The sequence below is a fragment of the Diabrotica undecimpunctata genome, chromosome 2, assembly GCF_040954645.1.
Source record: "Diabrotica undecimpunctata isolate CICGRU chromosome 2, icDiaUnde3, whole genome shotgun sequence".
NCBI classification, from domain to species: Eukaryota; Metazoa; Arthropoda; class Insecta; order Coleoptera; family Chrysomelidae; genus Diabrotica; species Diabrotica undecimpunctata.
In genome coordinates this window covers 42,244,709-42,260,801 of record NC_092804.1, presented here as the reverse complement: position 1 = coordinate 42,260,801, position 16,093 = coordinate 42,244,709, and the positions used below count along the sequence as shown (strand labels likewise).

Here is a 16,093-nt window from a genome sequence, read left to right as displayed (position 1 = left end):
AAATCCTTGCCATTATAGTGTAAAGTTAAACCTCACGATCTGCACATGGAATGTTAAAATATTATATGAGGCAGGCAAGACTCATAATGCAATCAAGGAGATGGATAGACTATCAATGGATATAATGGGAATAAGTGAGATGAGATGGACGAACTCTGGGCAATGTAAAATTAATGATCATCATATATATTACTCAGGTAACCCTAATGGAAGACACGAAAATGGGGTAGGTATAATCTTAAATCAAGAAACTGCCAGACATGTTAAAAACTTTGTACCTATATCGGAAAGAATACTCCTCCTTCAACTTAATACCTACCCAATTACATCTAACATTATCCAGGTATATGCCCCTACAGCTGACAAACCGGACGAGATAAGTGAAGCATTTTATAACGAACTATCGAACACCTTAAAACGCCTCCCCAGAAAGGATTTAACTTTGATTATGGGTGATCTAAATGCCAAAATTGGTAAGGGACAATCGGGAGAATTCATAGGACAATTTGGACTTGGAGAAAGAAATGAGCGAGGAGACCGACTGGGTGAATTTGTAGCAGAAGAAGAGTTTGTGATTACTAACACTTACTTCAAACTCCTACACAGAAGATTATATACATGGAAATTACCACAAGATACTCCAGGCCGCATAGTGAGAAATCAAATAGATTACATTCTGATTAATAAAAGATTCCGGAACGGCATAACATCAGTCAAGACATACCCAGGAGCTGATATCAAATCAGACCATAACCCACTGATTGGCAAAATTAGGCTCAGGCTAAAGAAGGTTAGACGTAGTGTCAATCAAAAATTCGACATCAAGCTATTAAAAGGTCAACACACAGAACATAGTGTAAAGCGGTATATACAGAACAATTTGAATACCGTTATTCAATCGGATGTAATGGACCAGGAGCTAGAAATATTACATACAGTTTCAAAAGACATACGAGAGAAATTTCTCAAACCACCAAAAATAAAGAAGAAATCGTGGATGACAAATGAGATTCTAGATATGATGGAAGAGAGGCGAAAGTTCAAAGATCAAGACATGTCATTATAAAAAAGAACCGATAAAAAGATCAAAAAAGCTATTAGAATAGCTAAGGATACACATCTAAGAAAACAGTGTACAGAAATACAGCAATTGCATCATAAACACGATTCATTTAATATGCACAAAAAAGTTAAAGAAGCCGCAGGCTTATACAAACCTAGAAGAGTTGGGTGTTTGGCAGATAACCAAGGCAAACCACTGTTAACTGTGGAAGAAAAACTAGACACTTGGAAGAATTATGTGGAAGTAACTTTTGCAGATGAAAGGCAGAATACCATTGAAGACACTGAGTGCCAAACAGGACCCCCGATTACCATTGAAGAAGTCACGTCAGCTATTCAAAGAACTAAAGATGGTAAAGCGGTAGGGCCTGACGAATTTTGTGCAGAATTCCTAAAACTTATGGATGAACAGGGAATAAAATGGATAACAACTGTATTCAACAACATATACGTAACTGGAAAAATACCCCAAAGCTGGTTAAAGGCGACCTTCGTGACCATACCAAAAAAAGTAAATGCCAAGACATTCGAAGACTACAGAACAAAATTAGCCTAATGAGCCACTTACTTAAAACGTTCTTGAAAGTGATACACGGCAGAATATATAAAAAATGCGAAGAACAAGTATCATGGACGCAGTTTGGATTCCGCGGTTCCTTAGGCACCCGAGAGGCTCTATTCGCTGTCCGAGTGCTTATGCAAAGGCTACAAAAAGGCATTTGATAGAGTAAAGCATGATAAACTTATAAACATCTTGAAAGAAGTGGGGTTAGATGATAGGGACTTAAGAATTATCTATAATTTATATTACAACCAAACAGCCAATATTAAAGTGGATGACCAATTGACAGAGGCAGTCTCCATAGATAGAGGAGTGAGGCAAGGATGCATTCTGTTTCCGGTGTTATTTAATATATACTCTGAATATATCTTCGAGCAAGCGCTAGGCGAACTACAAGAAGGCGTATTAGTCAACGGAATACGTCTAAACAACATTAGATATGCCGACGACGCAGTAGTTTCAGCAGATAGTCTGGACGGTTTGCAAAGAATAATGTCGCGTATATCAGATATAAGTAGAGAACACGGACTAGATCTTAATACGAAGAAAACAAAGTACATGGTAGTCAGTAAGCGCGAAATATTAAATACACAGCTTTTGACAGAGTGGACTGCTACACATACCTTGGTACCAACATTAACAGCCAATGGGATCACTCCAGTGAAATAAAACAACGCATAGGAAAAGCGAGATCGGGGTTCATAATGATGAAGTCTCTTTTCAGAAGTCACGATTTACCACTTGCTACCAAAATCTCTCTCATTAGATGCTATGTATTTTCTACGTTATTATACGGTGTAGAGGCCTGGACACTTTCCGAACCTTCTTTAAGAAAACTCGAGGCATTCGAGATGTGGTGTTACAGACGTATTTTAAGAATTTCATGGGTGGATCGTGTGACTAATGTTGAGGTCCTACGCAGAATAGGCAAGGAATGCGAGATTATTAACACCATCAAAGAGCGCAAACTAGAATATCTTGGCCATGTTATGAGGAATGAACAGAGATACGGCTTGTTGCAACTCATTCTTCAGGGCAAGGTATTTGGAAAGAGAGGACCAGGGAAAAGAAGAATATCTTGGCTTCAAAACCTGAGAAAGTGGTTTAATACATCGACAACTGGACTATTCAGAATAGCAGCAAGCAAAGTTAGGATAGCCATGTTGATCGCCAACATCCGGAACGGATAGGCATCGTAAGAAGAAAAGAAGATACACATCCACTGCAAATAGATATGATAGCCTGCTTTTTGAAGAGACGTATGCTATACGCAACGATACTGGGACCTACAATGTGATCACAATTAGCCAGAGGCTATCCGCAGGGGTAGTCTTAACTCCTCTCTTGTGGAATCTGGGCATGGATGGATTTATAGCTAGACTCATCAATGGCAGACATTATATCTTGAACTATGAGAATGACCTGGTCATCTTAGCCAACGGCAAATTTAATAGTGCAGAATGGACTTCAATTGTCGGGATTAACATAAGCCCCTAGAAATCCAAAATCATGAAATTTACCAAAAAGGAAAATTTTGAGTCAACCTGAATGGCATAAATTTAAATCTGGTGAAATAAGTAAAAGTACCTGGAAAAATGTAGTATTTAAAACCGGTCATGTTTTAAAATGTAGTAGATCAGGACTCACTAGCATCGTAAATGAAACGAAGGATAATAAAGTAAGGAACTTTTGACAATAAAATAATCAGATAGAGGCTTAATGTACCTATCCAGGTAGAAATCTGCCCACGGGAGGAATAAGGCAAACGAAACACAAAACACGGGCTGCAGGTTACTCCTAATACAAAGACTGGTCTTAAAAAGCAGTAGAATCATGTGGAGGCATCTACATTATTGGTGGAAATGTAAACATTTTTTAGATTTACGCATAGCGCAAGAATAATAATTACCATGAGGACTTTTGAACTTAAGCAGAACAATTTGTATACAGATAGTCAACTGAATTTGGGAACTTGACATGAGTCCTAGGTTAGTGTTGAATGCTGAGAATATATAATAAACAAAGTTAAAAGTAACCTTTGGAAACAAAAGTTTGCGTACTTTGTTAACTGTCAGTTAAGCTGAAATCTGTCGAATATTCCAGAATAAAAATATTTCACATAGAACTATTTACACAATAGTAGAGGGCAGGGCATACTATGTTTGAATCTCCCAAAAAGTAGAAGACCGCGTGAATTTGGGTCAAAATGGAGGAGATCCGTGTAGTCAAAATAGCAATAGATAAATCACCAATCAGTAGAAGAAGTATCGGACGACCGCGCAAACGATGTAGTGACAACCTTTCATAGACGTATCAAACCGCCAATGAACAAGCAAAATTGCTTATAAAGAGAAAGAAGAAAAGGATTTATATCTGGAAAAAAGAACCTTTACTCTGTTTTTGTATATAATCGCCATCTTATTTTATGCATTTTTGTAGACTTTAATTTCTGTATTTCAATGTTGTATAACTCCGTCGCCAACTCGTTGAGAAAGTGTTGCATGGTTCCGTTGGTTGGAGAACAAGTAATAGTTACATTCGTATATCTGGACTTTAAGATAGGTGGGGCATTAAACTTCATATACAGTGTGTCAAAAGTTCCTGAGTTTGACCTGAGATAGGGCTTTGTCGTGAAACAGCTATACACCGGCTGACAGTCGTCCTCGCCGGTGGTTCTGGATAGCCCGCCTGAGTTTTTTTACACAATAACTTTCTTAGTTGATTGTTGTTCCAGATTTCATGAAATCAATTACCAGTATATCCTCACGATCCCAAAAATACTAGCTGAAGAACTTTGTTTAATTAAACCTTCTATGCGAACTTGGGTAACGCATTTGGAATATTTTCGAATTTGGATTTTTTTTTTGTTTCGGTTGTGAAATGAAACCCCCACGTTTCGTCTTCCCTAACAATGAAAGCCGACAATCCTTCCTTATCTTCTTGACACATTTGAAGAAACTTTCCTTGTGTTCTGGTGTTAATATTTGCGGCCACCATCGAGCACTATATTTATAATAGATACCCCAATTTTTCAGTCAAAGCTCTTTCTATCGTAAAAACTTATAAAAATCGGAGCAATTAGTTCACGGACAATGGTCCTTCTGTTTTGAAGGACTTCGATCATCTTGATAATCTCCTCTGATATTGACGGTCTTCCACTCCGTTCTTCATCGTAGACTTCCTTTCGACCGATACTAAACTCACTGTACCACTTTCGGATGTTTTGAATGGGAATGAACATATATCTCTGTCAGCTGAAGATGAATATCCATGGCTGAAATACCTGTGGTGTGTAAACAGGGAATTACGGAACAAATCTCGCAATTTTCAGGATCAACATTATGAACATCCAAATCGGACGACTGCTAAGGCACGACTGAGCGGTGCAGTGAAGGAGAAGGAGTGAAGCGCGGGTCAGAGAAATCGAGAGTGGGGGACTCAAGAGTGGGTCAATGCAAGGCTCTTTGGGAACTCTATTTCTGGATCGACCCTAGTATATTAAAAAATTTAACAGATTTTAAACAAAAGGAACATAAAATTGTTTGCATATAAAATTTAAATTAATAAATTAACCACCACCCCTACTATTATTATTTAACTCTTAATCTGAGCAATTGTCTACTACAGGAATCTATTGGACTATTATATATTTACTTTGAGGATTCGTACGCCTCTTTTAGGACGATACAAGGAATCCTTCAATAGGTACTCTTTTTTCCAGTAATTGTTTCAAAACAAACAGAATACTGTGTTTATAAATTTTCTTGTTTTTTATTATTATTAAAACTATTATATTAATTTAAACCTAAATTTATTTGTTATTCTGATCTTTTGTAGAATTTCCGTCAAAGGGAATGCCACTTGTGAGCTAAGTTCAACAACAATTAAAGAAACACCTGATTCTAAACCAGCGGGGACAGAATCAAATGTTGACTTTGATTTATATGTCAAAAAACCTGGATGTACGGTAGTGACCGAAAAGTATCCACACCACAAACCTCCAGATGACAATTTTGTGAAACCTACTACATTGGGAAAGGTACCATTAGAAGAAAGTGGGCATCATCCACATCCACAAGAAGGCATTCAAAATGTACACACTTTGGTAAGCATAGCTAGTGGTCCTAAGTCCGTGTTAAATCCAGTACATGGAATTCTGGTGGCTCCTCAAGAACACGAAAACCATGGGTTCGAAAATGAAGCGTTTCCGTTTTTAAATGAAAATCATAGCGAGCATTATGGAACATTTGAACATGGTTTCGGTTCTTTAGGTTTTGGAACCGAAGGAACTTTTACGGAGTTTATGCATTTTGACCGCCCAAATTTTGCACCTTTATATCAAGATATAGACAGGCACGATAATGGCTATTATGTCAGGTAAGATATAGCTGACTCTTTTTTAAAATAATTTGTATTGTCTCAGGAATGAGAATTTTCCTCTTCTACTTGGTTTCACTTATTTATGTTGCACACACGTATGTTACTCACACACCTGCACATCTTTCGGATCCCATTGCATCTTGTTTTACTCATTAACGTTTTTTTGTTATTCTGTATAGAGTTTTCACTTCTAGTATCGTCGTATTGTGATAGTTTTAGGTCTTTTTTCTAAAATTTATCTATTAGATAAATATATATTTAGAAAAATTTGTGTTTCTTTATTGATATTATTTGGTTAAGACCCTGCCGTGTTTTTCCACTTCTTTCACAAGATTGTTGTTACTTGACAAATTTTATTTACTGTATATAAAGGTACTTATTTAAATTTTATTACTTATTCTATCATTTAGTCTTCAATATTGATCTGCTTCTTATTTGTTCTTTTGATGTTACTAGATTTTATGTTTTCCTCCGCTATCAGAACTGCGACATCTTCGTAACGTATAATATCTTTATTTGCTTGTTTTCCATTGGTTTATTTTTCTGTTTACTTGTTTCGTAAGCTAGTTCAATATTAAATTGATTATTAGTAAACTAAATTAGTCTTCCTATCCACTCCCAGTTGTTATTTCAATGGGTTCCTACTTGCCGTTTTATTTTGTTTTATTTGCATTGTGTTTCGTTTTTTGCCTAATATGTTCTCTATCAGTTTTATGATACCTATTTACTATACAACTTACATGGAATAAATAACTTGTGTGATTCACACATTTGGGCAGACGAAAATCCCCATGCTATTCACGAATCTCGTTCTCAGTATAGATTTTCAGTGAATGTGTGGAGAGGATTAATAGACACAATAGACAGACAACTAATAGACAACCATTTCTTTATTGTTTCGTTGACAGGTGTATTTTATATTATATAAAGGTTCTGGAACTCTTGAGTGGAGAATAGAGCTTCGGCCAAAACGCGCTTCGTTCCAAGACTTTCCTTGACCTTTTATCTCGTCCATAATTGATCTTTTCCAAGTTTGTACTGGAAGTCCTCTTTTTGTTTTTCCTTGGGGACCACCAACTCATAAAGCAAAATTCTCAAAATAACGGTGGGAAAACAGGGGGAGGGGAAAATCTGACTTCTACTTGTTGTGCAAAATGAGTGGGTGATAAATTTCACTGAGATGTCAATATCATTACGCCTATTTGGCATATTTTTTGACAAAACGTGTGTGGATAAGGCACACATATGTTTAGAATAATTTATATCACTTCGGTGAGAAATAAGGCGTCCTTTTTAGGAGCGACCAGTTTGTTCAATGTAGGATAATTCACAATCCTGACAAGTATTTTTTTATATAGAACATGTAAATAGATTCACATACCTAGGAATGGATCTGGTCGCAAGCAATGAAGAAGAACCGGAGATAAATAGAAGGCTATGCTGGTAAATAAAGCCTATTTCGCGATGGGCCACATATTCAAATCGCGAGACGTACACCGGAAAACAAAACTCCGGGTCTATAAAACAATAATCAAGCCCATAGTAAGTTATGGTTGTGAAACATGGGTGGTGACACAGAGATCTGCCAATGCATTAGATGTGTTTGAAAGAAAAATATTACGTAGGATACTGGGCCCAATAAGTAAAAACAACAACTGGCGAATTAGGTATAATAGAGAAATATACGAGCAATATAGTGAACCAACTCTAGCACAATACACTAAACTGCAGAGATTACGGTGGGCAGGGCACGTGGTCCGAATGCATGAGAATAGAATCCCCAGAAAATTACTAAATGCAAGAATGCAGGGGAAAAGACCTGTTGGAAGACCTAAAAAGAGATGGGAAGACGAAGTCGATGAGGATGCCAGGAACTGCCTGGGAACGCGTTCATGGAAAAGAATAGCGGTAAATCGAGAGGATTGGAGAAGCCTGTTGAAGGAGGCCAAGGCCGGATTTGGGCTGTAGTGCCATTGGATGGATGGATGGACAAGTATTTGAAATTTCCCTTTTTCCGTTCCATTTCCCTTTGCTTTATATTTGTTAGGGTTTAAATAACATCTGAGATCACCCTATCTTTAACGGCCAGATTGGTTTTTCTTTTATCTCAACTGTCAACTGTTTTTGTGATAGTCACCCTAAGATTACCTACCATTTTATGTTAAGTCACAATATCAATCTTCTTTTATTAGAAAGTTTTTACAACTGAGAATAGTCTCATCTCCTCATGCCAGACAGCATGCAATACCTTCTTGTTGTTTGCATGAGTATATTATCTAAATTGATGAACTAGGTGTGTCATATTCTTCAACTTTTAAAGTAGTGATTTCGCATAATCACTATTTTGATTACATCATTTTTTATATAAAACACCATATAATTTTCATAATTACTATTTTTATTTGGAGCATGGACGGAGTGGATGCTGCCAATTCCTTTGTAGTTTTTCTCGAGCTTGCCCTGACATTTTGTTTGGTGTGTAACATTTTTTTTATTCAAAATTAACAGTAGCATCTATTTTTCAAATTATTATTAATTGGTTTATTTTATGATCAGTCAAGTTATTAAGTTATTATAAACGTATACATTTAATGTTCGGGACAGTGTACACTACCATATTTAAATTTTCGCGGCATCTGTCATCTCTCCCCACCTGTTGATTTTGTTTATTTCTCTTCTGCGCCGGTGTTCTCCGACTACTTCAACTGGTTGAAAGCTCTAATGGTGACTGGCAATTAATATCACAGACATGCCTAAATCGTCAAATTTTACTCAATCAAGTAATTATTAATTGTTTTTTTTTTAAGATTATTTAATAATTGTACTACTTACATGTGTTGTGTTTTAACTACATGTGTTTTCAATTTAACATTTAAAATAGACTTTTGCTTCTTTTGTCGGTTTCTTTTAAATAGACTAGTGCTTCTTTTGTAGGTGTAAATATTTGTGTTTTAAATCTTCAAATAATTGCCAAGCGGCTTTTTTCAAAGCTTCATTTAACATTTAAGGCTATTTTACACTACAACTATACTTGTTTAAATCCGTTATACATGGATTACGTAATTTACCTTATCTTCCTTATACGATTATATGAATTATTTATTTTATGACCAATTACCAACACTGGGTAACTGTACTTACCATCGATATTATATTACTTCACATGTAAGTCACTTTTATATATTATTATCTCTTTTCACTCAATATTAGAGGCTAATTTTTGGCTTTTTTTAATTTAATGAACTATACAATTTCTTCTAAAAGAGTATTACTGTTGCAGATATAAACTGCTGCTGTTTTGTAAGTACAAAACGAAACGTTTCCGCTAATATATGGAATAGTTAACATTTAAGTTAATTCTTTTTTGTAACAATAAAACACTGAAAACTTTGTTTTCAAAAATTTGCACAAAATTTATTATAAACACTTATCAATATAATATTATACAGCTGTTTCAGCAGAGTGCCTTTCTCAAGTGATCTATTTTTGGCATGCGTTTACACTTTATAGTCTTTAATGAAATAGGTTAAGGAGGGGAGAACTGTTTGTCTCAAGTTGGTCATTCAGAATTATATCTAGACGACGATCTATATATAGAGGACGTACTGGTATGTTTCACAGGAACTAACAAACAACTCGACCAATTTTTATCGTATATTAATTCACTTCATAGTCATATTGAATTTACAATAGAAACAGAATAAAATCAATGTATAAATTTTTTAGATTTAAAAATTATCAGACTTAAAAACAAACATGACTTCTCCGTATTTCATAAACCTACCCATACTGACACGACTATACACAATTCATCATCTTACAGCTTACAATTACATCTTACACAACATAAACTGGCAGCCTATCATAGTATGTTACATAGATTAACAGAAATTTCGATGTCAAAATACAACTTTGAGACAGAATTAAATATCATTAAGCAAATATCAGTAAATAATGGATACAACGAACCAAACAGTTAATAAAATTTTAAATCAAAAACTACGCAAGAAATCCCTGAAATCAGATTTAAACCACCAGAGAAAAAAACCCAGTACCTTCTGCTCGATTACATATACAGGCAAAATATCAACAAAAATAGCCAAACACATAAAAAGAAAGGAATAACACCAGCTTTCAGAACAAACAACAACTTGGGCAAAAACAACAATAGCCAAAATAAAAAGCACTTACACAGTGGTGTATACAAACTTAAATGTGGCGACTGCCCAAAAACTTACATCGCTCAAACTGGTAGAAATCTTAATAAACGAATAGCAGAACATAAAAGGAATTTCAATAATAGAAAAACAGATTCTACATACGCACTTCACCTTCTAGATCATAATCATTCTTTTAATGACGAATTTTAAATTCTTCACATTCAAAATAAAGGCCTTAAGCTATGTTTGTTAGAATCTATGTAAATTAACAAATTAAAAAACACAGATATAATTCTGGATGACCAACTTGAGACAAACAGTTCTCCCCTCCTCAACCTATTTCATTGAAGACTATAAACTGTAAACACATGCCAAAAATAGATCACTTGAGAAAGGCACTCTGCTGAAACAGCTGTAGTGATAAGTTTTTATAATAAATTTTGTGAAAATTTTTGAAAATAAAATTTTCAGTGTTTTATTGTTACATACAATGAATTTCCATCAAGTAACGGTCGAATCCATCAATTAATTCTTTTTTCCTCTTATCTGACTGAGATCTTCAAGAATTATATTGTGAAAGGGATTCCACCCCTTTCCATTTATGCTTATTGGTTTTGACAATCGTTGCTCCATATATATATTTGCCCCTTTGTTCTGAGGAATTCCATCTACTCGTTCTAGGCCCCCGTTACGCCCTTATGTAACTGGTATTCACTCCAGTACACCCCTGTGCTGTCTCTACTAAAGTGTTCACCCATTGGGGTTGATTTTATTTATGCTAAAATCCTTGTCTGGACAAAATTTTTAAAAATATTACTGATGGTTATATTTTTTTTAATGTACACTTAAACCCGTTCGTTCTATTAACTCCCCGTATCTACTAGAGTGTCCGCATAAAAAACAATGTAATAATCCATATTTAATGAACAAATTTCAATGGAATAATGAAATAATTACAAAATTTCTGTACTTGTAGACTGTAATGTCGTATTTTAAATCCTTGTTAAAAAGACCTGAAGCTTTGTTATCTTGCATATTATGTATTTATTTTTTACAGATATGGAGAGACGCCACAGAAACGTCCTACAAAGATTGATTATCCAAGATACCCGACCCCAGATAGATATGGTTCTGTGATACCACATCCAAATCACTATTACCAAAGGCCAACAGCTGAACAATTTCCGTTTCCAATTTACAGACCTAATAGTATAGAACGTCCCGAATATAACTACGATCGCCCATCTAGACCATACGATAACAAACCAGTTGAAGAAAATATTCCTTTGAAGCAACCCACCTCCAAACCAGTAACTATATCTCTGATTTACGAAATAGAAAGTCGTCCAACTTTAGTTCAGAAGCCCCAAACTAAGCCCGTTTACAGTGAACCCAACGAAAATGAAAATAAACATCCGCTTTATGGAGTTCAAGAATATAGTGAAAAACCTATTACCACGCATAGTACCGGCTATAATGGAGGAGAGATAACATCAATAATAACAGAAATTAAAGAAGGTTAGTAGATATTCATATATTACTCTTAAAATATTTTATTGTAATGGAACTAAAGTTTTGTCTGCTATTGCAACAAAAAAAAGTTAGGTAACTTAAGATAAGGCAAATATTAATTGATTTATTTTTACTCAAAATTTGTTTTTCCTACAAGAGACAGCTCATTAAATTAGCAATTAAGGTACTCTCTTAACTATCTTAGTCCTGACATATTTGCTATATACGGAGTAAGAGACACTGGTAATAGGTTTCGGAACAGAAGATTCGGAAAGGCTGGGAACTTCATAACAATTGCAATATTCAAAATAACCGGCAAATAATATACAACAAATTAAAACAGCTTAACATTACTTATTGGTTCTTTTAAAATAGTTGATAAAACAAAATAGTCATTTTGAAGCTTTGAATAAGGCTTCAGGTATCCAAAAATTCTAAACGATCATTACCTACATAACAAATATATTAAACTACAAGTAAAAACAGTAGAACATTTGAAATACTTCTAAATAAAAGTTCAAGCCCAACTTTTTTAAAAATGGATTATGGTTTATTGTTATATACCGCGATTACCATTTCCAGCTCCACACAGTTCCACGTTTATTTTCCTGGTACCTGCGGTAAGAGGCCTAAAGCAACATTTAAGCTCACGCAATTTCTTTTAAGCTTTCTTTAGTTTATCCACTGATTCCAAGTATATTTATATATACCATCTAAGCTTGGAATGGCCTATGAGGATACCGAGCATTAGAAAATATCTACGTTTTAGTAGAAGGAGTTGGATTTTAATACTCATGAAGGATCCCTACACGTGGAGCCTGGTCCGTTTGATATTCATACTAACCCAGAAGTTAGGAACCTTTTTAATAAAAGCTACCTAAAATTACCCCACGTATCATTGAAAATCACGGAGTAGAAAGGCGAAGCAGTTCTATTCCAACAAGTCAAACTAAAAAGAAAAATATTGAAATTAAAAGTGGTGAAAAAATGTACATGGCACATAGTAGCAAAATAACATGACATCAAGACAATGTAAAGTTTGATTCTGGGAAAATATAAAATATAGAACATCTTCTCAGATGTAAAAACTATCTCCACTGGTATACCCTCAAAGGATTATCGCTTACAAATAAAGAAAACACTGACATTTACATCCGACTGTTTCTGTATTCAGTGTAGATTAACGTTTTTCGTCACAGCAGTGATAGTTAGAACCTCTATTTCAATACAGAACTAACTTAGAGCCAGGCTCCAAGGCTTACAGATTTCTTACATCTCCAAGCGTGAGCGGCTGATAATATGTTCCTACCTAAATCCGTACCGGCTATCTATTGAGCGCGGATTAATAGTGCGAAAAACGGCTAAAAGACCGTCTCAAACTTTCAAAGTTTCAACTCTGAAATCTTACATAGGAACACTATTTTTATTGTAGATTCTGATTCTACAGAATATTCTTAAACACTTGTATTCAGTATCATAAAAATTAGTTTGTTGACTTCTGATCTGTATATGTTTTTCTTTAATCATTACAGCTCAATCTATTCCATCTATCGCTAATCGACAAAAAATTCAGATAAAACTTAACCTGAAGCTGTTCAACATGTGATGTAGGACTGTGCCTTAACGACAAAAAAAATTGTTTCTCTTTATACCATTCGAAATAAAGTTCTACTTTTGAAAATATTTTATTAACCGACGCCTAGTGTCCTATGATTGAATGCCAAAGATTGTTCAGACTATAGGACAATATCACTAATAAGCCATACCCTCAAAATATTTCTAAAGGTGATTCATGGAAGATTATATAGAAAACTAGAAGATGATATGGATGATACTCAGTTTGGGTTCCGCAAGGGACTGGGAACGAGAGAGGCATTGTTTGCTTTTAATGTCCTCTCTCAAAGATGCTTAGATATGAACCTAGATATTTATTCCTGTTTCATCGACTTCGAGAAGGCATTCGACAGGGTCCGACATGAAAAACTAATAGAAGTACTGAGAAACAAAGATATAGACAGACGAGACTTACGAATCATTATCAATCTGTATTGGAATCAAAAGGCCAATATAAAGATAGAAGAACAAAAGTCCGGAAATATAGATATAAAGAGAGGAGTAAGACAGGGCTGTGTTCTGTCACCATTACTGTTTAACGTGTACAGTGAAGCCATATTCCAGGAAGCGATAGCGGATCTGGGTGATGGAATCTCTGTAAACGGAAGAATAGTAAATAACATAAGATTCGCTGATGACACCGTTATAATGGCAGACACCCTGGAATCGCTACAAGAATTGGTAAATAGAATTAACGATTATTGCATTAGATACGGACTAAAAATAAATAAGAGAAAAACTAAATTTATGATTGTCTGAAAAACGCAACATGGAAATGAAAGATTAATGATAGAGCAAACCCAAATAGAAAAAGTAGAGATATATAAATATCTGGGAACCTGGGTTGATGACAAAAATGACCAAAGTAGAGAAATCAAAGTCCGAATTGAAACTGCAAGGCAAGCATTTGTGAAAATGAAGACAATGCTTACCAACAGAGACCTTCAGTTGCATCTCAGATTGAGGGCTCTAAGATGTTACATATTTTCTATCTTACTATACGGAATGGAAGCTTGGACATTGAAGAAACAACACATAAGAAAAATAGAAGCGTTCGAAATGTGGTGTTACAGAAGAATATTAAAAATTCAGTGGGTTCAAAGGATTACCAATGCTGAGGTACTACGACGTCTAAATAAGGAGTTAGAAATTATGAACAGCATAAAAAGAAGAAAACTAGAATATTTGGGTCAGATAACCAGAGGAGAAAAATATGAGCGGCTGAGAATTATTATGCAAGGAAGGATCCAAGGAAGAAGACGCATCTTCTGGCTGAAGAACCTTAGAGAATGGTTTAACTGTAGTTCACTAGAACTTTTCAGAGCAGCAGCCGACAAAGTGACCATAGCCGTTATGATATCCAAACTCCGATAGGAGATGGAACTTTAAGAAGAAGAAGAAGAAGTGTCCTAATACTTATGACACCGTCTATAGCCTTTGTTAGCTGTTAAAAAATAAAAAATACAATACATTGTTATTAAAAATAATGATTTTTTATAAAAAAAAACCAAAAAACTTGTTAAAAGTTCAAAAAAAAAATAATTCCGGCGTCAAAGGGTTAAGAACAATATTAAGAAACATTTGAAATATACCTAAAAAACGCTGAACTTTCACATTAAAAACAATTTAAAACGTTTAAAAAACTTCTTCTGTTTATTTTCAATTAAACAAGTGCGTTTTTCGAAACTGCACAATTTTTAACTACAAATTTTATTTAATAACGTCTTCGCGGAGGCATTTCCCGTAACGTGCGATCGTTTGTAATGTAAAAGTTTAAATTCTGCGTTTTTAGACATATTTCAAATGCCTCATATTTGTTGCCGAAACTCAAAATCGAAATTTCATGCTATGGTATTTGAAGATTAGACTGTTACAATGGAAATTCGATTAAGAACGGTCAATGAAAATGATACATTTACGACAAAATACATAAAATTCATACGAAAGCTGCGTTCTTCACCTTTAAAATTCATTTTGATTTTTGTCGATAGGACACTCTGATCAAAAGATATCGAATTTTTACCGTCGAGTTGATACTAAATGATTAAATATTACATAAAATTAATTTCGCGCGCCTAACTGACATTCAAAATCGCCGGTCGCTTCTAGCGTTGTTTCTGAGAGAACGGTTTATTCTACATAAAAAATGTTAAAATACATTTTTGTTTAAAATTGTCTCAGCTACATTTTTTATTTGAACCATTTTTTACAGCGTACAGATTCTTGGTAAATCGATTTTTTCCGTTTCCCCCCTTTACGTGGGGGGTTTTAGGTGGAAGCTGGGGGTAGGAATGGTAAACTTTTTGCATATTTTTTGAGGTCCAAAAATTTACATTCTCGGAAAAATTCAGCTTTTTCGTATAATTTTTAGGGGTCAAATCTCTGACGACTATACTATTAGCTGAACATTAAAAAAAAATCCCTACCTTTTACCTAATCGACCTATAATAACTCTTAAAGCGAAGCTTCTATATTTGCGTTGTATTTCTTTTTTTTTTTGCCTAACTATCTCTGTAAAACATTAAATTTATACCGATACAATTATATAAATTCACTAAACGATGTACCATACGAACTAATAATGTGAATTATTAGCATTTAAATTAGTTATGCACATTAACAACAATAAGTGACCATTGTTGTAATCTGAAAAAGAGCCTTCGGCTTTTGTTTCTTTCAAGATCTCCATCGCATGACGTAATAAATACATCATTCACTGTCATTGGAATGATTAAATGCAGCCATTGAAACTGGTAGAAGAACGGCGAAACAATGCGAACATTTCAACATCTCAAAAACAATA

The 16,093-nt window shown here is 34.7% G+C and overlaps 1 protein-coding gene across 1 annotated transcript in view; it reads left to right on the top strand.

Moving 5' to 3' along the window:
* Positions 1–16,093, top strand: part of LOC140434458 (uncharacterized) — a 106,920-nt gene that overhangs the window by 7,723 nt on the left and 83,104 nt on the right. Inside the window, exons 3-4 of the mRNA XM_072522726.1 lie at positions 5,462–6,001; positions 11,222–11,682. Of these exons, the coding sequence (XP_072378827.1) occupies positions 5,462–6,001; positions 11,222–11,682 (1,001 nt within the window). The remainder of the gene's footprint in view (positions 1–5,461; positions 6,002–11,221; positions 11,683–16,093) is intronic.